The 17,556-nt window shown below is 56.8% G+C and overlaps 1 protein-coding gene across 1 annotated transcript in view; it reads left to right on the forward strand.

The window, feature by feature from the left end:
* Window positions 1–10: 10 nt before the first annotated feature.
* The window catches only part of IGFN1 (immunoglobulin like and fibronectin type III domain containing 1), a 42,633-nt gene continuing 25,087 nt past the window's right edge, over window positions 11–17,556 (forward strand). Inside the window, exons 1-11 of the mRNA XM_075910234.1 lie at window positions 11–1,014; window positions 5,306–5,363; window positions 5,844–5,966; window positions 8,928–9,067; window positions 10,477–10,576; window positions 11,686–11,733; window positions 13,113–13,158; window positions 13,564–13,735; window positions 14,300–14,413; window positions 15,125–15,296; window positions 16,332–16,604. Coding sequence (XP_075766349.1) covers window positions 5,345–5,363; window positions 5,844–5,966; window positions 8,928–9,067; window positions 10,477–10,576; window positions 11,686–11,733; window positions 13,113–13,158; window positions 13,564–13,735; window positions 14,300–14,413; window positions 15,125–15,296; window positions 16,332–16,604 — 1,207 coding nt within the window. The 5' untranslated portion in view covers window positions 11–1,014; window positions 5,306–5,344. The remainder of the gene's footprint in view (window positions 1,015–5,305; window positions 5,364–5,843; window positions 5,967–8,927; window positions 9,068–10,476; window positions 10,577–11,685; window positions 11,734–13,112; window positions 13,159–13,563; window positions 13,736–14,299; window positions 14,414–15,124; window positions 15,297–16,331; window positions 16,605–17,556) is intronic.

Here is a 17,556-nt window from a genome sequence, read left to right on the forward strand (position 1 = left end):
GACCAGGGAAGCTGACAGCTACGCCGGGCTGCAGTGCAGGTGGGAGGGGCCTTGCTCTGTGCTCCCGGAAGGGGCGGGGCCTCAGGCGGAAGGGGAGGGTCCAGAGCACCCAGCCCTGAGCTGCCGGGAGCGCGCTTCATTGTGCTCCAGCGGCTATTTAAAGGGCTCGTGGCTCTAGGTGCCGCCACTGCTGTGGCGCTCGGCACCCTTTAAAGTCCCCCCATTGGCAGCCCTGCTGAAGACAAGGGTGTAGGGAGATGCACTTTGGGGGCGCATGGGGCAGGAGCACAGGTACCCTCCACTTTCAACAACATTTTCCCTCCAGGTCTCTCCCGCACTTGGGGGGCAGGATGGCAGCCGAGGGGAATCTGGGGCTGCTGCTTTATTGCAGCAATACGTAGCAATTTCTCCAGCTTCTAGCTAGGCAGGCTGGGGGCTGCTGTCCAGAATCGGGGGGTGGCTGAGTTCCAGCACGCCTGCGCCCCTCTGATGGGACGTTCGCCCCACACGGGAGGTTACGGCTGAGCGAGAAGGGGGCTAATTAACCCACAGGGCCCCGTGGTGAGGAATCAGGTGGCCGAGCCATCCCCATGGGGGAAGCCCAGCAGAAAGGAGTAGCTGGGGGAGTCCACAGCCCCTCCCTCCCTGGAGAAGGGAGGAGCCTTGGTGGCTCCAGGGTCAGGCAGCCCAAAGTTATTCCCTGGGAGGGCAGCGTTGGAAGCAGAACCAAGAGACTCCCAGAGGGGAGGGGACAGGCAGGACAGGCTGGAAGGGCTAGGCAGGGAGGGGCCAAGCTGCTTCTAGCCACAAGGGAGCAGGGGGTGGATGGTCACTGGTGACTACTGAACTAATCACCAGGAGACAGGCGCCTGTGCGGATTGTTTGGATTTGTCACAGGCTGTCACCTCCCGAAGCCATAGGGCAAGAGGGAGACCCGGTCAGTGAGAGAAAGCGAGCAGCAGCCATTCGTCACTGAGCATAGACGGCATCCCGGGAGGCAAGACCCATCCGCAGGTAAGTCCGAAGCACCCGGTGCAGGCGAGGAACATGACTGTGTACAAGTGGCAGGCACAACCAAGCCGAGATATTTGTGGAAGATAACTGGTGGTCGCTTCTGCTGTTCACGCCAAGGAGGAAAATTCATGGACTCTTTCTACCCCTTCGTGCAGCCACCAAGTCTGCAGGGGTCTAGGGTGAAAGCCAGGGACAACGGGCATGTGGCTGGGAGTGACGTCCTGGCTTGTTATTTATGTTTCTAACCTGCTGGGTTAGGTAAAGGTCTGACTTTGGGGCAGGGCACATCTACACCGCGGGGCTAAAGCCGAAATAAGCGACGCCACGTAAGCTTCGTCAATTGCGCAGCTGAAGTCGAAACAGCTTATTTCGGCTCTTCGCGCGGCCTACGCAGCAGAAAGATCATGGCAGAGCATTCATCCTCCAACTTCTCTTACTCCTCGTGCAAAGAGGGATACAGGAGTTGGAGGAAGAAGTCCTCCAGCTCCACAGTTCCTGGACATTATGTTGAAATAACTGCTTGCCGTGTAGACGCAGACTAATGTCAGTTAATCCAAAATAATGCTGCTGTGTAGACACAGCCTTCGAAAGCTGGCTCAAGAGGGACTTTGCTGGTGAAATACAAATGGCAGAAGGAGTGGGACATGAAATCCCAGGGACTAGATTTTAGTGGCACTTTTCTGTCCATAGCTGATGCCGGCACTAAGTCCAGTCAAGGCAGCCCTAGAAAGATGTAGAAAATAACAATCACCCCAAATGCGGGGAAAGAGAAAGCAAACGTGACTTTGTAGATTGTGGGATCTGGGCAGTTTTCTGGGACACTTGTTTGCCACAGACTCTGAGCATGGTGGGGTGTGTTTGAGACAAGGACTTCACTGCATGTTTTTCTGTTGGGAAAGAAACCTTGGCCGGGGTAGCTTTAATATGGTACCTAGGTGGCGGGTCAGGGAGGTTCTAAGAGTTTCTGTGAAAGCATGGGGAAAATATGGTGAAAAGCCCAGTTCCTGAAATCGGCAATGGCTTGTTGTCCCGGGACGTGATGCTGTATTTTAATAGAAACAGCAGTGTTGTGTGATACCGTTGGTGCCTGGCAGTAGGGCACACAGAGCAGGCAGGTTGCCCCTATGTTAATTTTAGCTAGAGTGAGAAAACATCTGACAAAGAGCAAGGACCATATAGGGCCATACGGGACCGGCAGGGCTGGGGCCACTAGTCATGCCAGCTAAATGTACAACTGGGAGGGGGTTAAAATATCATTTTCTTTACCATGTCTGGGTGGAACGGGAGGGGGGGCTCTGACACTGGTCAGAGTTTCATTAATTACATGGCTGATGAGACCATGTTAAGGAAGGCAAGAGTAAGCATGATCCAGCCCTGGCCAGCTGGCTCCACCAGCCAGGAGCAGTCGGGGGGCTGAATGTTAGTCAAAGGGCAGGATTCACAGGGCAGGGTTATGAGGTCAGATTTAGAAGCAGCCAGTGCCCCATCTAAAGCATGAATGAAGTTGATCTCCATCTCCAATCAGTCCTGGATGAAAACAAACTAGTGTTGGACGGGGAGTTTATATGTCATAGGATGGGCAGGGGCAAAGTGACAGCTTGAGACCTGTTGCTCCGTGCACTCGCTAGGCCTGATGCTAACCTCCTCGTACCAAGTGCTGCGAGATGCTGGCTGCACGTGTGTTTCCCTTGTGTGCTGCCCCAGCCCCGTGCAGATAGCTGGCACGGCAGACATCAAGCGACCCGCCCAATGAGCACAAGCTCCGTTAAGGCAGGAGGGCGTGAGAGCCAATCAGGTGAAGGGGCCGTGAGCCTTGTGCAACGGTCCAGGCCTAGCCCCTGTGCATCACCCCAAGCAGCCCTCTCGGCCGGGATGCTGTCGGAACGTGCTGGGAGGAGTCAGGTCTGGCCTGCCCCAGGCAAGGAGCTAAAGGCTAACTGGCTCACCCCAGAGGAATCTCCCCCCAGTAAACACTCCATTAAATTTAATCCTGGGCGAAGGGGGGGGGCTGCGACGCTCTCTTGGGTCAGTTGTTTTCCCTTGTCCACTTTCACTCCCTTCTCCCTGGGCGGGGGGGGGGGGGGGCTTCTCTCCTCTCCTCAATTCAACCCCTGACCGCTGCTGAATGCACCAGGCACCGCCCTGACATTTTGTGGCATTTCGGTGGCATGTGGCCCCCGGCGCCGGCCCGCAGGGGTTAACAGGGCTGGCGTGGCGGGGGTGCAGAGCGAGCTGTGAAATGGAAGAAGGTCAGGCTCTCGCCGGGTTTTAAATGACCATCCCGTCGGCAGAAGATGCTGTCTCCCCACTCCCTGAGAACTCTGGTAAAGCCACGGCCGGATGCTGGCGCCTCTGAGGACTACTCGGGATAGCTGGGTGCCAGAAGACAGCCAGCGGCAGCCCCTCAGCCCTACGCAGGGAGCTGCCTCCCGCCGAAGAGGGGTGGGGCAGAGATGGTCTGGCCCATGTTCTGCAGAGGTCATCTCTCCTCCCCCTCCTCAGCTCTCTTGTGGCTGGGAGCCGCTTGTCCCTTCCTGTCCTCGCAGTGCAGAAAGGCTGCTCACACTCCCAGGCTGCTGCTGGCCACCAGCGTCACCCAGCCGGGGTTAGCCCTAAGGATGCCCTGAGTGCCAGGGCCCAGGGAACCTGGCTGCAGCCAAGCCGGCCAGAGAGGGGGGCTTAGGGAAGAGAGCAGCCCTGCACTCCTTGGGGCAGGGGCAGTAGGTGAAGAGGGTGCCAGGTACCGGCTGAGCAAGGGGCGGAGAAGCATCCCAGGGCAGAGGGAGCCAAGCTTCCCTTGGGGGCCAGCCCAGCAGCGGGAGGAAGCAGCCAGGCCAGGCTGGGGGGGATCCCACCAGGGCTGGCTCTCCGTACAGCGCCGGGAGTGGGATGCACTCTGCCGGGGGATGTGAAAGAACAGCAGGGAGAGGACAGGGAGAGGACCGACAGGTGGGCAGCAGAGGTAACGTAACCTGCATTCACCAGCCACTACCACCAGCAGCCGATGCCAGCTGGAAACAGGGCCGGGGGGAGCTGGCGGGTGGGCGGCTGGCGAGCAGGGATCCAGCCAGCACTAGGACCCACCAGTCCTGATGGGTGGAGAAAGATGGAAAATAGGGGACAATTTCCCCCCTTTTTTTTTAAGGGACATGAGCAGGGGGGTTAAATATGGGCCTGTCCCTTTAAAAACGAGACGTCTGCTCACCGTGGCTTTAGGATTCATACCTGTTCCCACAGGGAGCTTTGGCACTGACTCCAGTGGGAGCCGCTCGGCAAGCTGGACGCTAAACGCCCAGCGTGCAGGTGGCATTTCTGGTGCAAGCTGGGTTCTGGTGCCCCATGAAGGAAGGTGGCTGTTCCTCAGCACTCTTCGCCTCCCATTTATGGTTACAGCTTCAGACTAACACAGCGGGAGGAAGGATGCTTGGGGGAAGGTCCAACGCCAACCCCGATCATTTGTTGTGGTTTCACAATTAAATGTAGTCACCCCCCACGCTTTTCACTAGCCCAGCTAAGCTGTTCTTCCCGATGAAGCTGTGAGACCCACAGGGGATCATGGACGTGTAGGAGATCTAGTCTATTCCCTTGCCCTGTGGTAGGACCAAGTAAGCCCAGAGCTTCCCCGAGAGGTGTTTGTCCAACTTGTTCTTAAAAACCTCCTCTAGCAGAGATTTCACAGCTTCCCTGGATGGTCTTTCCAGCACGTAAGAGTTAGAAAGTTTCCCCTCATGTCTACTGTGAATCCCTCTTGCTGCAAACTAACCAGTTGTACTTTCCATGGCTATGGAAGACAATAGAACACTGTCCTCTTTGGAACAGCCTTTCCAGACTGGTATCAGTGTCCCTGTCAAGCCTCATTTCTTTAGATCAAATGTGCCCCGATCTTTCACCGGAGGCAGCAGCTGGGGCAGGAACCAGGCAAGCATGAAGACAGAAGATGCATAGTGGATGTTATGTGTGCAAGCAGACAATCCGGGTTAGTCCTGCTGGCTGCTTTGTTCCGTCAGCCAGAGCCTCTGAGCCCCAATGAAAGGAGCCGGGGTGGCGAAGGTGGAATCTGATGCCTCCGCAGTAGGGGAGGCAGTTCTTTGAGGACTCAGTGGTAGAAGTGAGCTAATGAGCTAGGCTTTCTCCTCTGGAGTGCTGCGCTCTGGTAGCTGCGGATGGGGCAAACCAATGCCGGCAACTAAGGACAAGTTTTCAAATAGCTTCTAGGCATTTGTTCTTTTCACACACACACCCCCAACGTTATGAACCTCCCCAAGCCATACCACTGTCTTCTGTTCCGCAGGAGAATCCAGGAAGCAGCGGTGCTGTCTCCAGCCAGGCAATGGAAAGCCACAGGGCAGGTGAGAGAGAGCAGCAGACCAGGATACTGTGAGCGCAGCCTGCCATCTTCCTCGGAAAGGAGCCAGCCGTTCATTCTTACTGTGTGACGTGGCCTCTGTCAGGGCACTGTCTTTTGCCACTGCAATGGGAGGGACGCCCGGGTCTAATGGGTATTGTGCATCTCGGCCACGATCCTCCCCAAGAGTCACCCCCCAGCTGATCGGCGCATGGAATTTGGTAGAGTCACCCCGGGCCTGGCGAGGGCCGAAAGGCTGGTTAGGCGTGGTTGCTGGGTCTCTGAGGAGCTGCACACTTGTGCAAAACCCTTATGCCTAGCCTAGCCCCCTGGCCCCGGTGTTTACAACACGTCAAATTCACATCTCTGAGCTGAACCCCCAGCCCTTAAGGAATTCTGTGGGGCACCCTATAGCAAGAGGCCCTCCCTGCCCTGAAGAGTTCACAATGCAGCTTGAGTTCATGTTCATTTCTTTTTTCACCAGGGAAGCCCCGTAAGAAATCAGCCGTCCCCGGGGTGACCATCCAGCAGTTCATTGACGTTGTTCCGAAAGGCTGTAGCACGCCTGACTTTGTACGGAAGCCTGTCACCATCACCCTCCAGGAAGGTGAGACTCTCGTAAGAAACAGTTCATCTCACAGAGCCGGATTCCTGATCCCCCGCCTTGCAGGCCTGAGAAAACAACCGATTAAGTCGTCCATTTGGACCCTGTTAGTTCCACACAATTTTCTTGTGCAGCCAAAGCTGTGTGTGAGTCTGTGTGAGTCTGTGAGTCTGGAGTAACTCACATCGGTGTGAGTCTGGAGTAACTCCCTTGAGGGCAGTGGACTTACTGCTTCAGTGCAAGTCAGATCAGCATCTAGCCCATCGGGTATACTCAGAGCCATCTGGACTCTACAGCAGGTTGATCTGTCGCCGTGGATATATTGGCATTGGAAAAGGTTCAGAAAAGGGCAACAAAAATGACGAGGAGTTTGGAACGGGTCCCATATGAAGAGGGATTAAAAAGACTGAGACTTTTCAGCTTAGAAAAGAGGAGGGGATATGATAGAGGTCTATAAAATCATGACTGGTGTGGAGAAAGTGAACAAGGAAAAGTTATTTACTTGTTCCCACAATATAAGAACTAGGGGTCACCAAATGAAATTAATAAGCTGCAGGTTTAAAACAAACAAAAGGAAGTTTTTCTTCACTCAGCGCACAGTCAACCTGTGGAACTCCTTGCCAGAGGATGTTGTGAAGAATAGGATTTTAACAGGGTTCAAAAAAGAGCTAGATAGTTTCATGGAGGTTAGGTCCATCCAGGGCTATTAGCCAGGATGGGTAGGAATGGTGTGTCTAGCCTCTGTTTGTCTGGAGGTGGGTGACAGGGGAGGAATCATATGAGGATTACCTGTTGCGTTCCCTCCCCCTGGGGCATCTGGCATTGGCCACTCTGGGCAGACAGGACACTGGACTGGATGGACTGTTGGTCTGACCCAGTCTGGCCGTTCTTACGTGGTCAGAGTCAAATATCTGACAACAGAAAACAGCACCTTGAGCTGGTCTATTTCCATTTCCTGCGCAAGCTCAGGATCGAGCTGAAGCTGCCATTAAAGCGAGGGGTTGGCAGCTCCCTTTGTTCTGTGCTGGCCCCGTACATGAAGGAGCCACGCGACTGAGGGGGAGCAGGGGGGATACATTCCCAGCGCTTGCAGGTAGGTTTCCCTTGTCTCCTCTTTCTCCGGACACTTGCGCATCTTTATGGAGGGAGGTGATGCCCTCTAGTGGTGTATCCCTGCCCCACATTTTTACCCTCACATTTTTACCAGGACCCCCTGAGAAACAACTACTGCCCTTTACGTGCTTATCACGTTCTCCCAGCCCTAGGCCCCAGTCGTGACCCAGGACCGTGTGACACCATGTGGACCCCACAAAAAGAGCCCAGCTTCGGGCCGGTTAACATTTCTCAGCTGCAACTTTTTCCCGCAGCAAATTGGAGTTTGGGCACCATGGAAACTGTCGTGGGGGAGGGGCTGCTTTCTGGGCACCGTTTCCACGTTTGGTTAGAAAACAATTTCTGGGCTGCAAACTGGACAAGCAATGAACGAAGATGCTGAATGTTCTCGGGAACCAAAGGCCAACCGACTGCCTTCGCATCTGCTCTGCTAACGGGCCCCTCGGAAAGCAGCATTTAGTGGTCACGGATTTGCCGTCTGCGCTTGGGACAATTCACCGCGGGTGTGCTGGGGAGATTGCAAAAGTCGCTAGTGTGTCTGCAGGTGAAAGGGAAAGGCAGGGGCTGTGAGGTCATAAGAACGGCTGTACTGGGTCAGACCAAAGGTCCATCTAGCCCAGTAGCCTGTCTGCCGACAGTGGCCAGCACCAAGTGCCCCGGAGGGGGTGGACCAAAGACAATGATCAAGCGATTTGTCTCCTGCCACCCTTCTCCAGCCTCTGACAAACAGAGGCCAGGGGCACCATTCCTACCCCCTGGCTAATAGCCTTTTATGGACCTAACCTCTGTGAATGTATCTAGCTTCTCTTTAAACTCTGTTATAGATCTAGCCTTCACAGCCTCCTCTGGCAAGGAGTTCCACAGGTTGTCTATGTGCTGTGTGAAGAACCTTTGGCATGGGATGGTGAAGGCCATATAAGGCCACACAGGCAAGATGTTGCAACAATGCAGGGAACTGTGTACTGTGGATAGGACCTGGACCCTGAAAAAGGGTCTATTAAGAGGGCGTAAATATCCACTGACCAGGGCCAGTCCTAACCAATTGGCGCCAGGGAAAATTTGTCAAGCAAAAAGAAAAATAGGGTCAGGGAGTAACCAGGGAAACCTGAGGGGGGATTCGGGAGGTCAGGCTGAAATGCGGTCGTGGCCCACCCCTAAGACCCGCTCTGCCACTGAGGACTGGAATTCCTGAAACTATTTGCTGCTGGTGGTGGTGGTTCTGCCAGACCTGCCTACATAGCAGAGCTTCACTCTGGTCTGAGAGCGTGTGTCCTCTGCATGGTACGATCAGAATTGGGATCCTTAATATTCATTTGCCACATCCTTGATAGATTATGGACCAACCCCCCAAAAAACTTTTTAAAATACGACATTCATGTTCTTTAAACGTTACCAACAGATGGAAAAAAAATCAAGCTGGTGCTGAAGTAGCACCCCACATTCACCCCACACCAATGTTCCCTCTAATTTTTTTTCCATCCATGTGCAGAATAAATTTTGTTCTGTGCACCCAGGCATGTGCAGATGTGCACCACCAGTAGGGACACATGCTGCCGGCTATGGCTGCTCAGCTGGGCGGTGCCTGAATCTCTCCCAGAGGATGTTGGTGTGATTGAAATCCAGATCTGAATTTGAATTTTTACGGTGAAACTTCTCAAGTTCTAGGAGAAAAGCATTTTTTGCCTAGACATGAAAGCGCAGGGGAGACCCTATGTTGGTCGGTGGGCCGGTCTGAAAAACGCTTTTCACGCCCGCTTTCTGAAAAGCAGTCAGCCAGCTGCTGCTCGGTTCTGTTTTATCCGGTCTGCTGCCTCTTCCCAGGAGTGACTCAATTCTGACCTCCCTTGCAAGGTAAAAATGCCACGTTCAGGGCTGTGGTGACGGGGGAGCCGGCCCCCGCAGTGATATGGAAGTGCAGCAAAGGAGAGCTGCGTGATCCCGACAAATACCAGACGTCCTTTCACGCTGCAACAAACGAGCATGTCCTCCAGGTAAGGGCCAGCGATGGCATCTCAGGCCCAGCACTGCAGAAAGAGATGGGGCGGCAGAGAGCCCGGCTGGGATTGCCGGGGGGCTGTGGGGCGGCAGAGAGCCCGGCTGGGATTGCCGGGGGGCTGTGGGGCGGCAGAGAGCCCGGCTGGGATTGCCGGGGGGCTGTGAGGAGGCAGAGAGCCCAGCTGGGATTGCCGGGGGGCTGTGGGGCGGCAGAGAGCCCAGCTGGGATTGCTGGGGGGCTGTGAGGAGGCAGAGAGCCCAGCTGGGATTGCCGGGGGGCTGTGGGGCGGCAGAGAGCCCGGCTGGGATTGCCGGGGGGCTGTGGGGCGGCAGAGAGCCCGGCTGGGATTGCCGGGGGGCTGTGGGGCGGCAGAGAGCCCAGCTGGGATTGCCGGGGGGCTGTGAGGAGGCAGAGAGCCAGGCTGGGATTGCTGTGGGGTGGTAGAGAGCCTGGCTGGGATTGCCGGGGGGCTGTGGGGCAGCAGAGAGCCAGGCTGGGATTGCCGTGGGGCTGTGGGGGGCAGAGAGCCCGGCTGGGATTGCTGGGGGGCTGTGGGGTGGCAGAGATCCAGGCTGGGATTGCCAGGGGGCTGTGAGGAGGCAGAGAGCCAGGCTGGGATTGCTGGGGGGCTGTGGGGTGGCAGAGAGCCAGGCTGGGATTGCTGGGGGGCTGTGGGGGGCAGAGAGCCCGGCTGGGATTGCTGGGGGGCTGTGGGGTGGCAGAGATCCAGGCTGGGATTGCCAGGGGGCTGTGAGGAGGCAGAGAGCCAGGCTGGGATTGCTGGGGGGCTGTGGGGTGGCAGAGAGCCAGGCTGGGATTGCTGGGGGGCTGTGGGGTGGCAGAGAGCCTGGCTGGGATTGCCGGGGGGCTGTGGGGCGGCAGAGAGCCAGGCTGGGATTGCTGGGGGGCTGTGGGGCGGCAGAGAGCCCGGCTGGGTTTGCCGTGGGGCTGTGGGTGTGGATATCAGCAGAGCTGCGTGGGGAACCCAGGGCCAGAGCAGCAGCAGATGTGCAGCGCAGGAGCGAAACGCACCCATAGATCTCTGTGCAAGGAGCTCAGGGCTGGAATAGCAGGGGGGTGAGGGCGGAGTGGGGTGGGGGCAGAGGCCAAGACTAGGATGCCTGGGAGGAGTGATGGATAGTCAAGTTGCCGGAGCTTCACCATGGCCTTTGTGAGCGTACCTGGCCCAGAGGAGCCCAGCTTCTAGAGGGGCCATGGAGGCCAGGGCGTAGGGCGTGGAATCCGCAATAACGCGCAGCAGGAAAGCAAACAGGCTTTGAGCGATGTCCTGGGACCAGGAAGGAGGTGGAGGGTGGTTCCTAGGGAGAGGCGCCCCTGGAAGGGGGGAGTCCCCATTCCTCCTGGGAGGCTGCTGCCCGCTTACACTGCCGTCTCCTTTCGCAGATCAACACGCTCACGGCGGGCGATACCGGCTTGTACCACTGCTCCGCTGCCAACCAGTATGGCGAAGCTGCGTGCACGGCCGGCCTCAAGGTCATCCAAGGTAGGGCTGGCTGGTTCTGTGTGCCACCCCACCGGCTCCATTGGCACCGGGGACAGTCTGTGCAGGGCTGCTCAGTGCATCCCTAGGAGAGGGGTTCCCAGTGTTTGCATTCTCCAGACTGGCAAACCCATTCACAAACTTTTAGTGGACTGGTAACATCTTATTTGCATATTCATTATGCAAATAATGAATATGCAAACGTGCAAATATTGCCAGTTCACCAAAATATGTACCCCAGCCCTGGCCAACAGAGCCACCGTGAACAGCGCGGGCAGCCACCACAGCCTGGGAGCCAGCGGTTCGTGGCCCAGCCCGGTCTGTGGACTGTTGGTTGGGAACCGCTCGCTGTTCACACAGGAGGCTGGATTTCCGCAGCCACTCCTCCTTCCTTTGGGGACGGAGAGGAGCCACCTGTAATGACACCCGTGGCTTTTGTACTGGCCTGAGACTTAAAAGCTCCAAGTTCAGTGTCTGGCTTTGCTGAATCTTCCTGTGTGAAGCTGGGCAAGTCGTTGAGTCTCTTCGGGCCTCAGTTTCCCATCTGTAAAATGGGGCTGGTAATATTTCCTTTATCAATTTAGACTATAAGGCCTTTGGGGCAGGGTTAGCCTCTTCCTGAGTGTATGTACACAGCGGAGCTCTCAGCCTCTGCGGGTTCCCAGGCAATGGGGAAGGGGGCACCCCATGCTCACGGAAGGGGCGAGGCTAAGGGCAGAAGGGGCGGGGCTGAGGATAGCCAGCCCGCAGCACTGCCTGGAGTGTATGCCTCCCAGCCCTTAGCGCTGTCTGGAGAGTGCCGCATGGCGCTCCGGCTGCCACTCGCTGGGCCCAGGACAACTGCCCCCTTTGCTCACCCCGCCCCGTCGGTGGGCCGCATGTACCTAGCTCAGAGGGGCTCTGATCTTGGATGGAGCATCTAGGCGCTGCTGTAATACAAATACGTAATAAAATCCGGCACACAAAGCCAGGGCAGGACTTTCCCGGGCTAGGCCCGTGGACGGCGGCACCTGCATAACTCTGAGGGCTTGTTAGCAATCCTGCTACGCCGACTCTTACCTGGTGATTTCTTTTCTTTTCTTTTGGCTCTGCCTTCTCTCCCAACTCGTCAGCGAGTTTCAAGAGAAAAGCCAGACCCCTCCCCGCCGAGCCGCCGGAGGGTAAGCATGGGGGAGACGCGGGCTCTCTGCGTTACGAAGGGCACGTGTGTCAGGTAGCCTGCCGGAGAGCCGGCCGCCTGGCTGCAAGCAGAGTCAGACGAGACCGGAGGGGAAACAAACAAGAACTAGAACAAGGGAAAGAAAAGGCCCTTCAGAGAGAAACAGCGGGGAAGCTGTTGAGAAGAGAAACGGGGCATCCGCCTCCCTGGTTGCAACTCTGCTAGGAAGGCTGATTTTCCTCGGGGTTCAAAGGGGTATTAAATTCAAGTCCCTGGCCTGGGGAGGCAGGGGGATGGAGCCAGCAGCAGCAGCTACAGAGGGTCTTTGGCAGAGAGAGACAGAGAAGGCTGCAGGGGTTTCTCTGGCTCAGGAAAGGTGTCCGAGCTGCGTGGGACTCCCCCAGATCGTACACGGAAAGAAAACGGTTTAGGGAAGACCCGGGGGAGGGGCCCTTTGATCTCGGCTGGTGAACAAATAACGCTTGTGTCGGCAGAGGGTCGCTTTGATCAGGCGCAGGTCACGGACCCTTGGGAAAAACTGGTTGACAGGAGTTGTTGTTGTTGTGGTTGGGAAATCAAGGGGCTGCCGTGCCACCCAGAGGCTCAGTCCCAGGGGGGCTGGCCAGCGGGAAAGGTGAGAGGAGAACAGGCCTGTCCCCTAAACGCTGCACCGGGACAAATCAAACCGCAGCTCATCCTGGCACTACAGCCGTGCGTTTCCAGGCACGTTTCCAGAAGTGACCAACGACGTTTCAATTCGGGCACCTTGTAACGGAGGCATCCCGACACTGGTGGCCACTTTGCATCATGGGGCCTTGGCTTTTCTAAAGCTCTCGGGCACTGCAGTCACGCCCTGTGGCGTGACCCCCCCGACGTGGCTCCGTGGTTGCGCCCTGTGGTGTGACCTCCTTGGCGTGGTTCAGTGGTCGTGCCCTGCGGCGTGACCCCCTTGGCGTGGCTCTATGTTCACGCCCTGCGGCGTAGCCCCCTGGCATGGCTGCACATTTGTGCCCTGTGGCGTGACCCCACATTTGTGCCCTGCAGTGTGATCCCCTCGACGTGGTTCTGCGGTCGCATCCTGCAGTGTGAGCCCCCAGCGTGGCTCCGCAGTCGTGCCCTGTGGCGTGATCCCCCCCAACGTGGCTCCGCAGTTGTGCCCTGCGGTGTGACCCCCCCAGCGTGGCTCTGTGGTCACACCCTGCAGTGTGACCTCCCCGGCGTGGCTCCGTGGTCATGCCCTGTGGCGTGATCCCCCCAGCATGGCTCTGCGGTCGTGCCCTGCGGCATAACCCCCCCAGCATGTCTCCGTGTTCGCACCCTGCAGCGTGACCCCCCCGGCGTGGCTCCGTGGTCACATCCTGCCATCTCTCTTTCTGACAGACCTGAAGAAAGAGCTGCAGGACTTCAGGAAGATGCTAAGGAAGCGGTGAGTGGCCTGTGGGCGGGCCCAGTGCCATCAGCGATGCTTGTTTTGCCTGCATGGTGGGGTGGCCACGCTGTCGGCGTCTGTGCACGTGGCAGGTGTCTGCTGCTGGGCTGCGGCTCGGGATCTCCGCTTCGCAGGGCTGTGTTTCTCAGGCTGTCGGGCGTTTGCCATCCGTGAGATCTCTGCCTCTCTGCTCCCACATTTTCGCCCCCACTGAACTTATTGGGGAAATGCCTGAAAAGGGCCCGGATAACCTCTGGCCGGTTAAGGAGCAGCATGAATGTGTCAGAGTCCCCTCCTGTCGGTCATCTGTGGGTGGCTGTGGCAGAGCGGGGCTGAGGACCGGGAGAGGAGCGCGTCCGTGCTCGCGGGGGCCTCTCTGAGCTCCCACTCCCTGGGCCGTAGGACGCCGCTGCAGAAGAAGGAAGTCGACATGGACCAGGTCTGGCAGCTGCTGCTAAACGCCGACAGGAAGGACTACGAGAACATCTGCTTGAAACACGGGATCGTTGACTTCCGCGGGATGCTGAGGAAGCTCCAGCAGATGAAGAAGGACCGAGAGGACAAGCAACAGCAGGTAAAACAGCCCTGAAGCCCCCCTGGGATTTCAATGAGACTTAGGTTCCCGTCGGCCCAAGTCACTTTAGAAAATGGGATTTAAACGCCACGGTCAATTGGATGCTTTTGAACAAGGGCAGCGAAGTCTTGGCAGCGACACTACAAGGAAGGCCCGAACCTAGCCTGACCTAGGTGTAGTTCTTACCAGTTCAGCAGACTTTGCTGTGCAAGGCCTGGGTGGATTTAATTGGGGGGCTGGGTTTTGTATGTAGGTGCCTGTGATGGATACTTATATACCTAGGTGCTGATTTACACACGCAACTGTAGAATTAGGTCAACCAGCAGAGGCTGCCGTACTGGAAAATTCTTCCCATAGTGTTTGCTCCGAATCGGAGGGACCAGGAGGCTGTGGGAACCATCTCGCTTGCCTAAAGCAGCAGACGGCAGAGGGCTAGTGCTGCTCCTGTTGCTGCACTGACACAGCGGTGGGCAGTGTGGGTCCCGCAGCGTCCTGATGATCTAATGGAAGATCTGTCCAAGCGAGCCTGGCCATGGCCCATGTGCTTGTGTCTGTCCTCCACAGTATATCTACAGCGTCACAAACCTGAAACACATCAAGGCCAATAGGGAGGGGAGTGCTACGTTCCATCTGGAGATAGACCTGAAAAATCCCAGGAGCAGAATTTATCTGTACAAGGTAAGGTGGGAGGATGGAGTGGCTGGACTCCATGTTGGGACTACGATGGCCACGTCAGATCTGACTCTCAACCTGCCCGATTCGCTGGGCAGCCACTGAGAGAATTGATTTCCAGTGTGTCCAAACTGTAATCGCTTCGGCTGACTCCGGAGTCCCACCCAGCCCTCCTGTGCTGGGGGAGTGGCCGAAGAGTTGGAGAGCAGAAGATGAGGGGATTGCAATAAGGATGGAATACTTGAGTCCATCAGCATCCTCCGTGGGATGGTCACAGGATGCGGCAGCAGCAGCCAGAGCACCAAGCCTTTTAAAATGCCCCTGGAGCGCCATGTGGCCTGGCTCGGTCCACGCTGTGGACTGGCTGCTCCTAGTCCCACCCCTGGACTTGCCCTGGCAAGGTCCCTTCCAGTTCTAAGCATTCTACTGGGTCCGGGTGCAGCCCCCTGCTCCGGTGTCCACACGCCTCTGGCTGCCAGAGGCTGGAGCTGGGCAACCGGGTAGATGGATGGAGTTGTACCGGGGTGAATTTGCCCTGATGGGTTGGGAGGGATTTGGCCTTGGCGGCGTGTGCGCTAGGAGTGGAGGGTTGCTCACGTAGCGTATTGCAACGGGGAATGCAGGTGGTCTGAGGCCGGTGTGATAAACCCGTCCCGTGGCTTCCCCCTAAGCAAGTGCCTCGCTCTAGCTCGGCCGTGGCCTCTCTTCTGCTTTCAGGACGGCCAGATGATCAATTATGGCGTCAACGAAGACACAGCAAAGCACTGCCTGCGGCAGGCAGGGAACAAGTACAGCTTCACCGTCGCCCAGCTGCAGCCGGGAGACGCTGGCGTGTACCAGATCAAGGTGGAAGACGTGGATGTCTTCTCCACGGAGCTCGACGCTGACTGTAGGGACCTGAGCGTGTGAAACGTGCCCTTTGCCGGGGTGTGATAAGAGCCCAGATCCGATCCCCACCCTATGTGGCTCCCGCCGGGGGCTTGGAGCTTCCCTCCTTCCCTGCCCCTGCACCAGGACCCGGGGACTTCCCTGGGGCCACAGCAGAGCTGTAGAGACTGGGGGCCCCTCTGGCAATGGGGGACCTTCTGCTGGCCAACAGGAGCACGTGGGGAGGATGCAGGGGGTGTGTCTAAACTACATACCGGCGCCGGTCGACAAAGGCTTCCTTGTCGACCGCGGCACGTCCAGACTGCCCCGATCTGCCGACAAACAGCTGATCATCAGTCCCCTACCCCTTGCCACGAGCCTCGTCATTTACATAAAGCATGACCATTTTTCTTTTAATCCCTCCCTCCCCCCCCAAAAAAAATCCTGCCAACCATTACTACAGGTACAACCATTACCCAAGCACTGCTAGTTCGGGAGTGAAAACAAATCTATTCCTGTCCCGCTCTGAACTAGACCCAGGTGCACATCTCAGGGTAGTGGTTCTTCTGCCTGAACAAAAGTTCATTTCCTTCCATGCCTCCCTCCATCCACGTTTAGTCCTAATGAGTCAAGCAACCCCCTTCGGCCACACTCCTCCGTCCAAACTTGGAGAGACCAACTCTTGGAGTCCCACCTGATCCTTTCACGGGAAGGGGCCCTGTCCCGCCTGCTGAATGGCTATAGACGTGGGTTGTTCCTGTCGGCCCATGGAAGGGGAATGAGCCGCCCCATACAAGACTTGCAGAGGGGTGGCGGAGGCTGGAGTCCTACGGTAACGTTCCCTAGTGGCCTCCAGCAGGAAGGGAAGAACAATCTTTTGCGTTGAGATGGTTTTGTGCGTCTCCTGGAGAGGCTGGAATAGCAGGGAGGGCAGGTGACAGTGTTTCTACAGCCTCCCAGAGTGGGGGAGACGTCTCTGCCCTCTAGTGCAGCTTTTCCCCCTAACCGACCTCTGGGAACCTGCTCCCGACTCACAGCCCCTGCCCTGCCGTTGCAGCCATTCCCGTGGGTTTCCGACACCCGCTCCGTGGGGCACGCTGCCGTGAGCAAGGGAACGCAGCCTTCGAGTGCAGCCTCCACGCCCCCTGCTCCCACGCCGTGTGGCTCTATAGACAACGCCCCATTGAGGGGAGTGACAAGTACGAAATCTCCATCTCCCCGGACGGCCTGGCCCACCGGCTAGCGATCAGAAACGTGCAGCTCGCCGACGAAGGGCCTTACACCCTCGACATCGGCATCTGCTCCTCTAGCACTTGGCTCGAGGTGGAATGTGAGTAGCGCTCCATTCTTCCCTTCACTTCGGCGTGGCTTTCTTCTGGGGCCCCCACGAGCGCACCTGGTGGCCTCCCTTCTATTTTTTATTAGTTCCCATATAGAAGAACTAGAGGACACGAAATGAAATTAATAGGTAGCAGGTTTAAAACTAATAAAAGAAAGTTCTTCTTCACACAGCGCATAGTCAACCTGTGGAACTCCTTGCCAGAGGAGGCTGTGAAGGCCATGAGATATGAACTTGATGAAGAAAATCTTTGGCCTGGGTTACGTGATAGATCGGGCAGAACCTTTCTGGCCTGGAAATCCGTGAATCGGGCCCAAGTGCTGCTATTTCTCAAGTACAGGTCTCTTAAGTAGGATATCCAGCTCGACTATCTTTTGTCTTCACTAAGTTGCTGATCTACTGCCCAACTGGACCAAATGAGGAAACTTGAACAGCCAAATCTCTGGCCTGTTAGCCGTATTTACAGTGTGTGGGGTACAGCTGTAGTTAACTCACCTAAGGAGCAGCTACACTTTAGGTGCAGATGAACCTAGACACAGGACTGGAGTCTTTTCTCCCTGGGTAGGAGATGTAGAGGGGCAGGAACCCAACCCTGCAATCCAGGCTCTGTCCTTTGGAGTGTGGTGGGGGTGAGGCCCCGCGTCTGTGGTCTTTCGGTGAATGCAGGTGCGGGCGGGGTACAAGAAAGAAAGAGTCCATGGTTTTCCCTCAGCGTCTCATGACAGGAACTGTGGAGCTGACTCCGATTGATCCTTTCTAAGCTGTTGGGCTCAGCTACCCATGGAGAGCCAGGCCTCCTCAAGGGGTTAAGGCTACCTCATGAAACCGGAGTTAGGGATTTTGCTATTTAACTGAGACCTCCCTCAGAACAGCTCATCTTTGGTGAGTGATGAGGGGAAAACACACCCAGCAGCGGGCCGCGGATTAGTCTGTGGGGAAGGCT

The sequence above is a fragment of the Pelodiscus sinensis genome, chromosome 27 (assembly GCF_049634645.1).
Source record: "Pelodiscus sinensis isolate JC-2024 chromosome 27, ASM4963464v1, whole genome shotgun sequence".
Classification (NCBI taxonomy): Eukaryota; Metazoa; Chordata; order Testudines; family Trionychidae; genus Pelodiscus; species Pelodiscus sinensis.